Genomic DNA, 15697 nt, shown 5'->3' on the forward strand with positions numbered 1-15697 from the left:
CACAATCAGTTTACAAATTATAAAATGTCATAATGTAACACCCCAAAAATATATTATTATTGCGAAATTAGTATATAAGTTGAATAATATAACATAGTTAATTATTTATTTAGCCTTGTGTTTTAAGAACATAAAAGAGATGTCTAATTACAAAAATCCAACAAAACCAAAAGGGGCTGAGTTGGGTAAATGGGAAACTAGTTTTATTGAAACAAAAAAATAAAACACAGCACACACATATGTGTGTGTGAGCTACCAGAGAAAGAAAAGAACGGGGGAAAACACCAAAAACCCTCATTCACTAAATTGATCAAATTGGAGGATGGATTGAGTCCAAATCATATGCATGAACTTGAAATTCTGATTATCTAAACCTAATAAACACAAGGTATGTTGAAGTTTCATCTTTGGTTAAGTTTTCTAGTTGTGAGGGAACTCATGTAAAGATGAACTAGTGATTTAAATGTGTCAGTTTAGATGTTTTGATGATTGTAGAGGTGTTCTTGAGTATTATGGTTGTTGATTTCATGAAATTAAGGATATATGTGATACATAGGTGTTTACTCAAGTAATTAACCAAGTGGGTTTTGATTCTAGTATGAAAAGCCCTATGTTCTTGTGTAGATAATAAATTTAATGACATGGTCTCTTGAAATTGCATGTTAATATGAATTATGATGAGTAATTGAACTTGTTAAGTCGAGATTCTTGGTTAGCCAAGGTTTAATTGAACTAAAATGGCTAGCTAAAATGTATGCACATAAGGTGCTGACAAAATGCCTAAATGAATTGCCGATTTTAATTAATGAACGGAAAATGTTGATGGGAACATGAAGTAGTGTGCTTGGTAAATTTACATGCCTTAGTTATGGGCTGAGAGGTTCTAAAGACATTTGGCTTGTACTCTTTAGGAAACACAAGTGAAGCATCGGGACGTCAAGCTTGACTAGACGCGCGATTGAAAGAAAAGTTATAAGGTACGTGGCTTTATGCTTCGTAGTATTCGTTAAATATTTTTGTTATTGATATATGCTGAACGAGGAAATGATACTCATGAAGTTCGTTTCATTCATAAGTGATGGATTTCACACGAATGAACCGAATAGATAAATAAGAATAGTGATAAGTGGGTTTGTTCATAAGTGTTGGATTTCACACGAACAACCAAATAGGTCAAAATAAAGTAAAACACAAACCGGGTAACGGGAGCGTAAAAATGATGTCTTTTTTTGTAAAAGCCTAGAAGATTGGGTGAAATAAAGTTATAACACAAACCGGAAACAGGAGCGTGGGTAATTACTTCGACACAAACCCGGATAAAGGGTTAAATTGCGAAGGCAAGCGTAAACCGGGTAACGGGAACGTGAACTATGAATCAATGAACCCAGGTAATGGGTCATAATCGGAAGATTTCGAATTCTTGAAATGAATTCGGATTAATTGACTTCAACCATTAGAAGGTTGAACGTGTTGAATAAGCGTAAACGCAAACCAGGTAATGAGAGCGTGAGACGCAAGGTTAATAACCCGGGTAATGGGGTAAAGTCTTTAAAAGATTATTTCTTGCGAAAAGATGTGATTAATATGAGCTCAGGTGCTTAGATGTAAACGGGTCGAATAATTGAACGCACAATCCGAGAACCGATAGCGTAAAGCGTAAGAGTTATATCAGTGGCGACGGAGATCTGTGGTGGGTCGTCGGATCTGTGGCGGGTCGTCGGATCTGTGGCGATGGGGTTCTGTGGTGGTCCTCAGATCTGTGGTGGGTCGTCGGATCTGTGGCGGTGGGGTTCTGTGGTGGTCCTCCGAGCTATGAGTGTCGTGACAAGTTCATTCATGTGAGATTGAACGGTCATAACCTGACTGAACTCGTCTTTAACGTGTTGTATCAGAACTGAAATTGCTCTGTTTATGAGAATTTTGACAAACACTTCCGCCATTAATGCTTATTATCAAGCTCTGAGTTTGAGTGGAGTAGGATAAGAAATGGCACTACAAGGAGGAAAAGACTATTGATGAATTTGACTTGGTCCATGTACTCGTTTTCTTTCTTTTTTTTTAATTTATGAAATCTTGTTGGTACAGGATAACTAAGCGTATGATTTATCAAAGTAAGCATTTGTGCAATAATATATTTGTAAACCCAGGACAAAATAGTTATAAATGTTTTAGGGTCTAGGGTTTCAAAATTTTGCTTAATCTGAGAAGGAATTTAGGTTTTTGAAAATTGAAAGGATAATTTAGGGAAGATGCCGGAGATTGAGGATGAAAAAATGACGACGTAACAGTGTTTGCGTATCAGATTTTATGTTTTCAGGCGGGGAGGTGGTGGTGGGTGGTGGTTGGTGATGGTGGGTGGTTGGTGGTGGCTTGTTGATGGTGGTAGTGGTGGAGGTTGGTTGAAGAGAAAAAGAGAAAGATGGCTTAGAGAACAGATAGGATTTTCAATAAAAAATGAGTGAAATTACTAATCTACCCTCATGTGCAATGCACGTGTTCTGACTTAACTGAAACATTTAACCTGGTTAGTATTAAAGGACGAAAAGTGTAACGAGTTTTCCATATAAAGAATTGTGATTGTAATTATTTAAGTTAAAGGCTATCCACTGCAATTCGATAAAAACATATAGGACGAAAAGTGTAATTTACCCAATCCTCAAATATTTACCAATTAGTTGTGTGTGTTGATGGCCCATGGTTTAGGATAGAGAGTAAGTAGTGTAAAAATGGTTGGCCCATGGGCTAGAGTAGTATCGCCACCTATTAAATTGTTTTAGGATAGTTACGGATAAAAATGACGTGAAACTGCAGGATAAAATGAGATCCGGGTACCTTAGGGTCCTTTCACCTAAGAAGTTCTTATCAGAATAAAAGAGTTTGTTACTCATAACATTGATGTCTTACAGACTTGCACAAATAGAAGTGTTTGTTAGAATATGGGGACAAAACAAAAGGAATGACATCATTATCAAATATCAATGCTATAAAACATTGAAGTCGACATGGACATATCATATAAATATCTTGTGGTATGTGATGGTGAATTTAGTCTTTGGTGATTTATCAGATAAAACAATCGCAAGGATATCTATTTGTATAATAAAGACATTATCTAATCTAACTACTATAATAAAAGAAATCACTTTAGCGACACTTGTCATCATATTAGGTCATCTCTTATAGATAATTATTATTTTAATTTAATCTCTTCTAATTAATTATAGATAATCCTCCTACAAAATATTATTTAATTTAATATCTTATATTATAGATAACTCTCCTACTAAATATTATTAGTTTAATATCTTATGAATAATTATTATTTAGTTTAATCTCCTTCTCATTTATAATATTCTTTATTTGAATTAATTATATTTGAACGTTTTGTTTAGTTTGGTATAAAATAAATTTTACGAAACTAAAAATAAAATTAACTAATATTATTTATCATCTATACATTTAGGGAGTTTTAAATAAAGGGTTAAATTTATTGAGACTTCGTTAACAAATTTTGCAACAATAGAGTAATCTATTTTTATCACGAAAACCAAACTTTGTATTAATATATTAAATATTTTTATTTTCACTATATAAAATTACATTTACTCGACCCATGTAATACATGAGGTTTTTTAAGATATAACTTTTTATTATTTGATATATAAAATTAGATTTACTCACTTCGTACAATACACGGGTTTTTTTAAGGATATATATTTTTTATTATTTAGTATAGAAAATTACATTGATTCAAACCGTGTAATGCGCATATTTTTAAAGATGTAATTTTTTTATTGTTTGGTATATAAAATTACATTGATTCAACCCGTGTAATAAATGAGGTTTTTTAAAGATGTATTATTTTATTCTTTGATAAACAATATTACATTTATTTAACCCGTGTAATACACGTGGTTTTAAAGATATAATTTTTTTTTATTTTTATATAAAATTACATTTATTCAACCTGTACAATATGGTTCTTATAGATATATTTTATTATTATTTAATATATAAAATTATATTTATTTAACCCGTACAATAAATGAGGTTTTAAAGATATATTATTTTATTATTTAGTATATAAAATTTATTTATTCAACTCCGTGTAATACACGGGGTTATGACCTAGTATTAGTAATATTAGAAAGAGTAAATTACGTTTCTGGCCTCTGTGGTTATATCAGTTTTACTATATTAGCCCAAAATAAGATTTTTTAACATATGTGCCCCCATGGTCTCTATAACTAACTATTTTGACCCCTGAGTCTAACTCAACCCCAAACCCTGGTTAATTATTAGTCACATGACATGCACATGATGGGTAAATTGGTAATTTCCCCCCTTCAACCATCAACAAAACAATAGTTAATCAACAAACACAACCCTGGTTAATTTCTAGAATCTCCAATGATCATCGTTGTGTCAATCGTCGCCGGATGTTTGAACGAAGTCGATATCCACCGGTCGTTCTTCTCAGGTTTCATCCTTGTCACCGTCAGATTCGAGTCTCATCCTTTGTCACCGTCAGATGCGAACTTCGTCGTCGAAGCCATGGTGGTGTAGAACCGCCGGGAATGAAGCGGGAACTCGATTAGGTATAACTAAATTTTATCTTGCTTTTGATGAAACCAGCAAATGGGATCGTGTAAATTGCTGTCATGTTTTTAACTAGACATTTGATTCCAAAATATAACTGAATTTTATCTTGCTTTTGATGAAACCAGGTTCCTGAATTAGTTGGCTTTCTCCAAGATAATGAAGAAGCTTTGTGTTTTGGGGTTTTCGTCTACTGTGAAATCTTGGTAACAAATGACGAAAATCAGGCCTTTTTACAGCAAATAAGAACAAAATTGTCAACTGGGTATTGCTGATTTCGAAACAGGGATGTGAAACTGTAAAGGCGTGGTGGGTCTCAATCGTTGGGGGTGTTGATTACGGTGGCTGGTGGTGGGTGTTGAGAGGAGGTAAAGGGAGAAGGGATGAGAGAGATATTTCTTTTTTGTTATTTATAATAAAATATATAGTTTTTTTAATAGAAGTGTATTTTTGTCATTTTGCCATAAATGCTCCTCATGTGAGGGGCACATGACAAGTTTTTAACCAACTAAATAGATGGGGTTAGTTTTAGGCGCTAAAATAGTTAGTTATAGAGACCATGGGAGCATATATGTTAAAAAATCTTATTTTAGACTAATATAGTAAAAGTGATATAACTACAGGGGCCAAAATCGTAATTTACTCTATTAGAAATTATTGATATAACTGACATGTATATGATAGGTAATATAAATGCCAATATTATTAATATTATTTTAATTTAATAATTTATTAAATCAATTTAGTTAAGTGAAAAGGATTGATGCATATATTTATTAAACATAATTTAAATACTTTGGTGACATCTATCTATACTATATAATAAAAGAAACCTGTTTTGAGACACTTGTCATTCTCTCATTTAATTGATTAAAATTATTAATAATACTAATAATAATAATATTTAATCTAAATTTATTTAAATTTTTATTATTGCAAGTTTTTTAAAATGTGTTATAAATCCATATGATTATGTTGTGATAACCACGTTAATACATTTTATGGATTTGGTTTTTATTTTTTCAAAAGTTACTGATTTGATTTCCACTATCAAATAAACCCTACTACAAGATGAACCATAACGCGTTTAGTCCTTATCATGATAAATCCGAATTATTATACCTCTTTTACTTAATCTTCTATACTATATATCAAAAGAAACCATTTTTGGAACACTTGTCATCATATTAGGCCATGTCCTATGGATAATTATTATTTTAGTTTAGTCTATTCTAATTAATTATAAATAATCTTTCTATTAAATAATATTTAGTTTAATTATTACTTTTATAGAGGAAGGTTAACGTACATTACGACTTAACGTACATGACGTACAACAGGTAATTACGCACGTTCATTTTAAAATCACGCACGTTATAACTCAAAAATCCATAATCACGCATGTTGAAACACAATAATCACGCATATTGAAAACATTAATCATGCATGTTATAGAACAAATCATGCACGTTGTCATACGTGAAGTACGTTAAGCCGTAATGTACGATATACTTTTTCTACTTTTATATTTATCTATTTACTTCAAATTCAAACTTAGTTATCTAATTTGATATTAGAGTAAATTACGATTTTGGCCCCTGTGGATAAATCACTTTTACCCTTTTAGCCCAAAAAAATGAACTTTTTAACATCTGAGCCCTCAACATCTTTTTTTATAACCCTTTTGGACCCCAACGTCTTTTTTTCTAACCCTTTTGGGCCCTAAAAGTAAATGGAGGCCAAAATCGTAATTTATTCTTGATATTAACAATATATTTGAACGTTTTGTTTAGTTTGGTATTAAATAGATTTTACGAAACTTAAAATAAAATTAACTAATATTATTTATCATTTCTACATTTATAAGTTTTAAATATTATTTAATATATAAAATTATATCTATTCAACCCGTGCAATAAATGAGGTTTTTAAAAATATATTGTTTTATTGTTTAGTATATAAAATTCATTTAATCGACCCGTGTAATACACGGGGTTATAACCTAGTATTTTATACAGGGAAAAAAGTTTCTTTAGTATTTATTTATTTAAAGTTTAAATCTCCCTATGTTTTGTACATAGGACTAAAGAAGCTAAGAAAAACATATAATCTTCCATTCTCTCCTTATTTTGCCCGAAATTTCGATCCTTCCATTTAATTTAAAAAATCAATTCAAGCTTTTTCAATAAAATTAATTTACACGTGTTCTTGGAAGTTTCAGGGTTTGCAAGTGAGGTTTTGCCTAAAAAAATAATAAGTATAAAAAAAATCTTATGTAGCCTTTCAGTGGCGGAACTTGCTTTACGCTTAACTGGTTGCTTGCTAATAAATCATCAATGGCTTCTTTAAGAGTTATAGAAGTCGTGTCTTTCACATGAACAATTCCGATTAAACTCTCTCTAACAGCCCCAAGTTTATCAACAAATCTAACAACTACAGCCATTTGCTCCTTTAAAGAAACATCACTAGATTCATCTACCAACAACCCAAACACATCATCTTTAATTTCTGCACAAATGCTTTTTGTTACTTCTTTTGAAAAGCATTCAATAATCTCCTTTTGAAACTTTGGCGATGTCAGTTTATTGTTCTTTTTTGCGTTCCCTAATGTGTACTTTCCAATTTCCGGGTGGTTAGTACTAATCAAGTTTAACACCGAAAGAAACATACCTTGAGAATTAGATTCTTCCGACTCATCATGGCCACGGAAGGGTAAAAAGTTTTCTAAACAAAATCTAGCACTCATAACGGAACCAAGTAATCGATAATAGTTTGCAATCATTTCTTCTTTAGTCAACTTCTTCATATTCTCATCCATATGTTTCTTTTGATTCATGAGATTATGACATTTTTGTGCCGCCTTTAAATGATGACTATCAACATTCCCGACATGTTCCTTTAATGACCCCTTTTTACTCCAATCACAAAAGCCTTTAGAACTAGAAGACCATGTATCTCTTCCGCCTTGATTACCAACATCTTCTTTAAACAAGTAACAATATAAACAATATACTTTGTCTGCTTTGATACTATACTCTAACCAACTACAATCATTAAACCAACTAACAACAAAACGTCTTTTTTTTTTCCATAACAGTCTTTAACGGGAAACTTATGACTACGAGGTTGAAAAGCCCCTTTAACAAGATATGACCTTCTTATGTCATCTATTTGATTTGGGTGATAACTAGTAATAGGTGGCCTATCATGTGGATCCGAAGGAAGATCATTCAAATCAATAATACCTCGTGTTGTTGGAATTGAAGTTGTAGGATTATCATTATCAACATTCGGACTTGCATCAACGTCATCATTTGCTTGGATATTCTCATTATCAACATTCGGACTTGCATCAACGTCATCATTTGCTTGGATATCATTACCAACATTTGGACTTGAGTCATTATCGTTAATTTCTTCGTATTTTCTTTTGAAAAAGTTCCCAATTAAAGCTTGTTTTTTGGATTTTGTTTTCGTCATCGCTTCAAAGTTCAAATAACAATAAAAGTTCAAATAACAATAAAAGTTCAAATAACAATCAAAGTTCAAGTAACAATTATCAAACAATATGTTGGAAAAATTGAAACATTATCAAATATCAATCATCAAATAACAAGTAACAATTATCAAAACAATATGTTGGAAAAATTGTCAAACAATATGTTGGAAAAATTATCAAACAATCAAATAACAAGTAACAATTATCAAACAATATGTTGGAAAAATTGAAATCGAAACAAACCTGCTGAACAGGTCCGAAGTTCCAGTTATCGCCCGTACTTCCGTGTTCGTCAATCGTCACTTCGTCTTCGTTCAATGATCGCCCGGCCTGCCCGAAGTTCCAGTTATGTTCGATTTTTTCCTTCAATCTTGCCTCTATGTTCGTTCAGTCGTTCGTATGATGAGAATGTAGTCGACGTTTGATATGCCGCCCAAAATCATTAAGGAATTGGAGTCGACGTTCTTGATCTGATGAGAATTGCAGTTGGGCTTTTAATACTTTATTGGGCTCATTAGTCATTAGGTATTTAGGTTGCTATTATTCATAATTGGGCTCATTCAGTCATTCGGTTGCTGTTATTTGGGCAATTGGGTTGTTAAATTTTTGGGTTGTTAAATTTTTTGAGGGGTGTCCTCGTTTTTGTTCAGGGGTGTCCTATATATAAAAATCGGAATTTTTTTTTTTTTTTACACTTCTAGTAAAAAGTTGAGCCGTAGCCCGGGCTCCGCCCCTTAACCCTTCAGGTCCGCCCCTGTAGCCTTTCTTGATTATCGAAAAGGTTTTGTATTACTTATTCTATAGTTTTAAGTTCTAACTTATTCTAAAAAACCACCATATGTAGCTTTAAGTCACATAAAATTTGATATTTTAACCAATAGAGTAAATTATAATTTTGACTCCCTGTGGTTATATTACTTTTACCATTTTAGCCCAATTTTTTTTAACATCTGAGCCCCCAAATGTCTTTTTTTTCTAACCTTTTTGGCTTCTAACATCTTTTTTCTAACCATTTTGGCCCCTAACATTTAATGGATGATGTTAGTGTTAGGGGCTAAAAGTGTTAGAAAAAAAGACGTTGGGGCTCAGATGTTAAAAAAAGATTTAGGTTAAAAGGGTAAAAGAGATATAACCACAGGGCCAAAATCGTAATTTACTCTAACCAATAAATAAATATGTATAATAAATGAAAAGATCTCTTTCAAGAACACTTGAGTCTTTGTCGTGTAAGAAAAATGGTATCTACTATAAATAATCATAATGTCAATAATTGAGAGAACCATATGTCCGAAGGTGTTCTACATATCTATCTCCAACAAGCTTCTACAAACTTGCATGTGAATGTAATTATTTTATTACATAAAATAGGAATAGATCTTGACCTTTAGGGTCACATAATAATTCAATCATCACCACATGGTCCTCAAGAATACAAAACTTTTTCAATTATAGCTTGGAGACAAAAAACAAAAACTTAAATATATAATAAAAACAATAAACATTAAATATAAAGACTATGGTGACAAAGAAAAGAGGATAAGTAGGGTACGATGGTATCCCCAGGAGTACGTAACATTAATTTGTAAATTCAATTGTTTTCTAAAAAAACATGTATTACTCTACTGGTATCAGGTAAAAAAATTCAATTGTTTTCTAAAAAAACATGTATTACTCTACTGGTATCAGGTAAAATAACTAAGATTTAATTTAGTAATAGAATTTGCACACTACTAGAGAAGAATTTTAAACTTTCCAGCTTGAGATATCTGAAAATCGAGTTGATAATTATTTGGACCCCAAAAGTCACTACCTTTTCTGTAGTCCACCACAGTCCACAACACTAAGTTATTCGGTTAAAAGTTGCATTCACAGATTTTGTTGTATATATGTGTAATGCCAATCTAAAGTATGGATGAGCGCACCTTGGTCGAGGCACAAATTATTTGGGGGCCTAAATTATATATATATATATATATATATATATATAAGTAGATGATCCTGTAAAAAGTGCTTAAAGTGTGAGAAGTGTATTATAACACTATATATAATACTATATAACACCATATAAACACCGTATAACAATATGTAACACCATATAATACCATATAACACTATGTAACACTATATATCATTATATTATGTTATATGGTATTATATGATGTTACATATTGTTATACGGTGTTTATATGGTGTTATATAGTATTATATATAGTGTTATAATACACTTCTCACACTTTATGCCTTTTTTACACTATCCTTACCCTATATATATATATATATAGAGGCCGATTAACATACAAATACACTTATCGTACATTATGTACGCTACAACAACAACCGTCCGATCATCTAATTTAAAGCGCGTGTTTAACTATTAAATAAATCAAATTAAAATTAATTAAAGAAACCGCCAAGGTTAAAATCGTCCATTGCCGAGATCAAAACCCTGATAATCAGCACACAATAACTCAAAATCATATCGTAAACCAAAAATCAAGCATAGCATTTCAACTAGGATTCATGAATATTGAGAAACGAAGCAAAGCAAACAACGACAGACCACAAGCAAAGAAGATGAATCCAGGTATCGATTGACATTTGCGAATTTATAGTGGAATACACAGGGGTTTATAGTCAAATGCGATTTTGTTTGTTTATTAACCTTTTAACTGAAACATGTAGTTTTATAAAATTACATATTGTTCACAACTACAAATTTTCCTAGGGTTTATGACTGGTATTTGTTATTTATTAGGTTTTGCATTATTATGCAGTTTTCTTAATGATACCTGATAGATGTGCGATATCATATAAGGTTTTGTGAGGGTTTTGTATGACATTTGCGATTTCATATGATAAAAAAATTGTATGTTTAAGGTTTTTTGTTTTAGGTTAGATTGAACTTGCGAATTGATATAAAGGCACATGCGATTTCATATGATAAGTTAGTTTTAGTGTTTATGATTTATAATGATTGACTAGTTTAGGTAATGCTTAAATAACAAATGCGAATTCATAACTCATATATGCGAATTGATAACTAACACATGCGAATTGATACCTAACACATGCGAATTGATGACTTGTTGTACATGATTAACTGATAAATGCGATTTTGTAAGTGTTTTTAACTATAGCATGCGATTTTGTAGAAATAGAATCTGATGATGACTTTGAAGGACCAATATCAACTCTGATAAAAATTAACAAGAATAGAAAGAGAAGGATAGTTGAAAGTTCTGAAGAGGATGGGTTTGTTAAGCCACCCACAAAAAAGAAAAAAGATGAGAGGAAATCAAAGATACAGAAAAAAAACATTCAGACAAAGTTAAAGCACATAAAACAGAACATAGGGAGTTCTTCAAATACAGCAATGAAGCAATACTGCTGAAATGCCAACCTAACTCATATATGGATACTGTTAGAAGATTTTCAAAAAAAAAAAAAAAAAAAAAAAAAACAGATTGATGATGTGAGGGATATGGGATTTGGAGCTATTCTGGATATCAATATCAACCATATTTCGACACGATTGGCATATTGGCTAGCGAGAAACTTTGATGAGAAGTTCGATAAGCTGAACGTAGGAAAACACCAAATAAAAATAACATCGGACACAGTTTACGAGGTATTTGGAATACCAAAGGGTCCAAAGAAGGTTGAAATAATAGCCGATAAGAGAAAAGTCAAAAAGCAAGAGAAAATTGAAAAAAGTCAAGAACCGGGAAATGTTGTCCGGGATACATTCATCCGCCAGTGGGGGCAAAACGCGAGAATTACCCATGGCTTAATTGCAAATACAATGGAAAATCAAAGAGACGGGGGGAGTCTGTTTAAATTAAATTTTCCTTGTATACTGGATGACCTTCTTTGCAGAAATTACAAAGGCAACACTTGCAAATGATAGATGTTTGCTTGGTGTAGAAGATGTTGAGGAAATAAAAAATCTAGATTGGTGCTCATATCTACTCGACACCTTGCGTCGTACACGAGCGGGCTGGAAGAACTATAAGATACACTTCGTGGGACCTGTTGCCTTTCTTACGGTATACATTACTACATTTAATAACATATTTGAAATACTAGTTTGTTTTTTTTATATAATTAAATGATCTTGCGATTTATACAGCTTCTATACACGCATGAGTACAACAAAAGGCTTAACCTGTTTGAGAAAGCCGTGGAGATACCGGTTATTCGTTATATCACATCTTCGGAGATTGATAAAGTCGAAGATCATATTTCGGATAACGGACCTCTATGGATATCAAGTGAGAGTGAAGAAGAAGAAGAAGAAAATGAAGAAAAAAAATGAAGAAGAGGGTCCTTCGACGGATGATTATACACCACGACCACCGGTTGACACCACGATAAGCTACAAAAGAAGGACTGCGCGTGCAATACAAAACAAAGAAACCGGGGAAGGGGCAAAAGATAACGAGAACATTGATGATTTCATGGATTTCAGTTTTGAAATCCATGAAAGTCTCAGTTGAACCTTGAGTTTGAAGTTGGAACGCAGACACAGAAAATGACGGATTATTGCAACACTCCTGCTCAACTTTCACCATCGGTATTCTACGACACAGCCCACGAACAACAACTAGAGGCTTCCAGAGCAGACAAAAAGGTAAGCGTAAAAAAATATTAATTTAACTTATTTAACTTAATCAATTATATTTAACTTCTAGATTGATAGTTTCTTAACTCGAAAATTATTACAGAATCTATTGAAAAAAATGAAAGCAAATTTCAAAAAATACCTTAAAATGGTTCAAGATGTTCAAGTGATGAACAACTTAGTTTCAGAAGCAAAAACTAAGTGTTTTTGGGATCCGGAGGTTATGGAGGCTTGTAAGGAGTGGGATCAGACGCTTCAGAATAATCCCATTTGTGTGCCACCTGATTCGGTTCAAAAACATGAAACTGCAGCCTCTCCTGTTCATCAAGAACCTGAAAATCCAGCTTCTGAAGTTCATCATGAAGTTACTACAAACGAAGAAGGTAGAGAGGATGAAGAAGCTCAAAAAGTAATATCAACAGTTTTGGTACAAATGGCATCAGAAGGTAAAACATGCGAACTCAATATTAACACGTGCGAAATCATGTAAAAAAATCACTACATTTATGCACATGCGAAACCTACAAAAAAACACATGCGATTCTGTCAAAAACACTTCAAATTTGATTTCGCACAAGATGTCATGTATAACCCTGCGATTTTGATTCTACTGTATTAAGTTAAATAATTTGTATCTATAGGTATACTGCAACCAGATGATGGAGGAGTCACAGATACCCTTATTGCAAACATTCAAACTGTGGAACCGGGTGTATACGCTTACCAAACAACTGCCAAGGGTAAGAAAACACTTTATTTTAGGAGAAAAATTAAACATCACAAATTATTGTATTTCTTAAATTACTCTGGCATGCAGAAACTGGTGAAAATGAAACTGTTATCGAAGAAACAGTGAACTTGGCAGAATCTACACAAAACATTCAACAAAAAGTTCAGGAAAAAGTGCCAGAAAAAGACCCTCAACAACCCGATACGGAAGTTGAAGTTGAGAAGGAAAAGGAAGTTGAATGCCCTCAGGTAACGGCTGAAGAATTGCATTCAGTTGAGTTGGTTTTGAGCCTAGGACCCAGCTTGGAAGAAGATAAAGAAAAAAAACAAACTAAGGGGAGAAAAACCTCAAAGCCAAAGCAAGTTCCAAAACAAGTTATGCCAAAAGGGTTAAATGAACTGCTTTATAAGACAATAGAACAAGCAAAAATAAGAGCTGAGACAAGATGTGCAGAGCTTGGAGACAAATTTTGTTCCCCTTACTGCAACAGAGTGGTAAACATGCACGAAGCACTCTTGAACCAAGAATTGAATGTGATCCGCTATACATTTGCTATATTTGCAGGCTTGCAGTAAGTAAAAAAACATATATCAACTAACAAACATCTAAAAAATATACACACAACAAATACTAATTATTTATTTTATGACTGGCAGAGAAGAATTTTACCGATCAAAAACTGAGGTTGCAACTTTCAAAGCTGTATTTGAAAGCTTCTACAGGGAACAATACATAGCATCGAACGGAATAGATGCATTTGTAGATATTCTAAACCTTGAAGAGAAGAAAAGGGATAGAAAATCATCACCATACAGACTCTTCTTGTCTTCCACAATGATGGTATGTTTTCATATACATTTTGTCATTCGAAATTCTAAAAGTAAATGCATATTAAATGATTTCGCACATTAGTTATATCTAAAATCGCATGTATTATGGCAGAATTTTTCCTTTTGAAACATTTTCATACTGTTGTAATTTCGCATGTTTTATATATACTATTCGCATGTGAAAAAAAATCCATTGTTTGCATTTCTCATACTGTTGTAATTTCGCATTTGGTATATACACTCTTCGCATGTGGAAAAAAAAACCATTGTTTGCATGGCTTTGACTCTGGTTACATAACATACAGCCGGATATCTTTTACGACGAGGAGAAATACATAGACAACCAACGACTAAAAATATTTGCCTCAAATTTTGAAGACATGTTACTGAGATATGAGGTAAAAAAACTTGATTCGATTGACCTGGTGTTTATTCCGGTACTTCAAGGTGACCACTTCTATGTCTTGTGCTTCAACTTGAAATCCGAGAAAATTGAGCCAGCAGCTGAACAAGACTTCAAGGATAGATACAAAGGGCTTCCAGACACACTGGTAATAGAAAAAATTATTCATATACATGTTATGTTTTATGTAAAAAAGCTACTAACACAATGTTGCTATGTTACAAAGAAGGGTATTGGTTTTATACCTAGAAGAGGCTTTAAAACCAACACCGGCTATAAAAGAACTTGGAAGCTCAGTTATAGAAAGAAAAGAAATGGATTGGAGGACGAAGAATAACGACGTAGATTGTGGAGTGTTTACGATGCGTCACATGGAAATGTACAAAGGAGACCAAAAACCATGGGTGACTGGATTTGTGAAAGAAGATGAAGTAAACAACAGAAAGAATTCACAACTTCATCTCCTAAGGCACAGATATCTCAGTAAAATCATTCTATCAGAACACAATATGCATCGTCAAAAAATAATTAAAATGGCCAATGCTTTCGACAAAAGGCCAGACAAAGAGAGGTATATGAAAGATCTGGATAAGATAATCCCAGATAGGATGAGTATATATTTTGGAAAGGGAAAGTAAACTTCATTTGATGATGGATTTATGTTACATATTTAAACTTGTTAGTGTTATTAATTTCGCATATATTGGTGTTTCTAAAATGGCATTTGTGTTTTTATTTCGCATGTGTTATGTTTGAAATCGCATGTTTGACATTGATGATGGATTTATGTTACATATTTAAACTTGTTAGTGTTATTAATTTCGCATATATTGGTGTTTCTAAAATGGCATTTGTGTTTTTATTTCGCATGTGTTATGTTTGAAATCGCATGTTTGACATTGAATTATTAAATTTGCGAAATACAAGTCCATTACATAACAAAACATGCAAATTTATTGGAACATGCACCAAAAAATAAACAAAAAGTTCATGCAAAAGATGAAAGAAACTCTAT

The 15697-nt window shown here is 32.5% G+C and overlaps 2 protein-coding genes and 1 long non-coding RNA gene across 5 annotated transcripts; 2 read left to right on the forward strand and 1 right to left on the reverse strand.

Moving 5' to 3' along the window:
• Nucleotides 1-220: 220 nt before the first annotated feature.
• LOC110895477 lies at nucleotides 221-5041 on the forward strand. 3 transcript variants are annotated; one of them, XR_002567160.1, is made up of 4 exons: nucleotides 221-388; nucleotides 912-977; nucleotides 4403-4598; nucleotides 4728-5041. It is a non-coding gene; the product is annotated as an uncharacterized LOC110895477 (long non-coding RNA). The 3 variants fall into 3 exon arrangements; XR_002567162.1 differs by having other exon boundaries at nucleotides 4481-4598; XR_002567161.1 differs by lacking the exons at nucleotides 4403-4598; nucleotides 4728-5041 and adding an exon at nucleotides 1595-2090.
• A 1749-nt stretch (nucleotides 5042-6790) lies between these two features.
• Nucleotides 6791-8079, reverse strand: LOC110893209. The gene is made up of 3 exons (XM_022140324.1): nucleotides 7754-8079; nucleotides 6905-7643; nucleotides 6791-6841 (listed from the first exon to the last, which is right to left on the reverse strand). Exons 1-3 carry the CDS (start codon nucleotides 8077-8079, stop codon nucleotides 6791-6793), a joined length of 1116 nt encoding a protein of 371 aa, XP_021996016.1.
• Nucleotides 8080-12629: 4550 nt separating this feature from the next.
• LOC110893207 lies at nucleotides 12630-15019 on the forward strand. The gene is made up of 7 exons (XM_035981338.1): nucleotides 12630-12728; nucleotides 12790-13165; nucleotides 13361-13459; nucleotides 13537-14020; nucleotides 14106-14289; nucleotides 14585-14830; nucleotides 14879-15019. The coding sequence occupies exons 1-7, from the start codon at nucleotides 12630-12632 to the stop codon at nucleotides 15017-15019; spliced, it is 1629 nt and encodes a 542-aa protein (XP_035837231.1).
• The last annotated feature ends 678 nt before the right edge of the window (nucleotides 15020-15697 follow it).

This window comes from Helianthus annuus, chromosome 12 (assembly GCF_002127325.2).
Source record: "Helianthus annuus cultivar XRQ/B chromosome 12, HanXRQr2.0-SUNRISE, whole genome shotgun sequence".
Lineage (NCBI taxonomy): Eukaryota > Viridiplantae > Streptophyta > Magnoliopsida > Asterales > Asteraceae > Helianthus > Helianthus annuus.

What these genes read in the sequence shown, in the direction of transcription:
- LOC110893207 (XM_035981338.1), top strand. Translation starts at nt 12,630, where the DNA reads ATGACGGATTATTGCAACACTCCTGCTCAACTTTCACCATCGGTATTC. An exon ending in CTTCCAGAGCAGACAAAAAG is followed by an intron (nt 12,729 to 12,789) that starts GTAAGCGTAAAA and finishes TTTAACTTCTAG; the next exon opens with ATTGATAGTTTCTTAACTCG. An exon ending in AAGGGCTTCCAGACACACTG is followed by an intron (nt 14,831 to 14,878) that starts GTAATAGAAAAA and finishes TATGTAAAAAAG; the next exon opens with CTACTAACACAATGTTGCTA.
- LOC110893209 (XM_022140324.1), bottom strand. Translation starts at nt 8,079, where the DNA reads ATGACGAAAACAAAATCCAAAAAACAAGCTTTAATTGGGAACTTTTTC. An exon ending in CAAATAGATGACATAAGAAG is followed by an intron (nt 7,644 to 7,753) that starts GTCATATCTTGT and finishes TAATGATTGTAG; the next exon opens with TTGGTTAGAGTATAGTATCA. An exon ending in TAGCAAGCAACCAGTTAAGC is followed by an intron (nt 6,842 to 6,904) that starts GTAAAGCAAGTT and finishes TTATTTTTTTAG; the next exon opens with GCAAAACCTCACTTGCAAAC.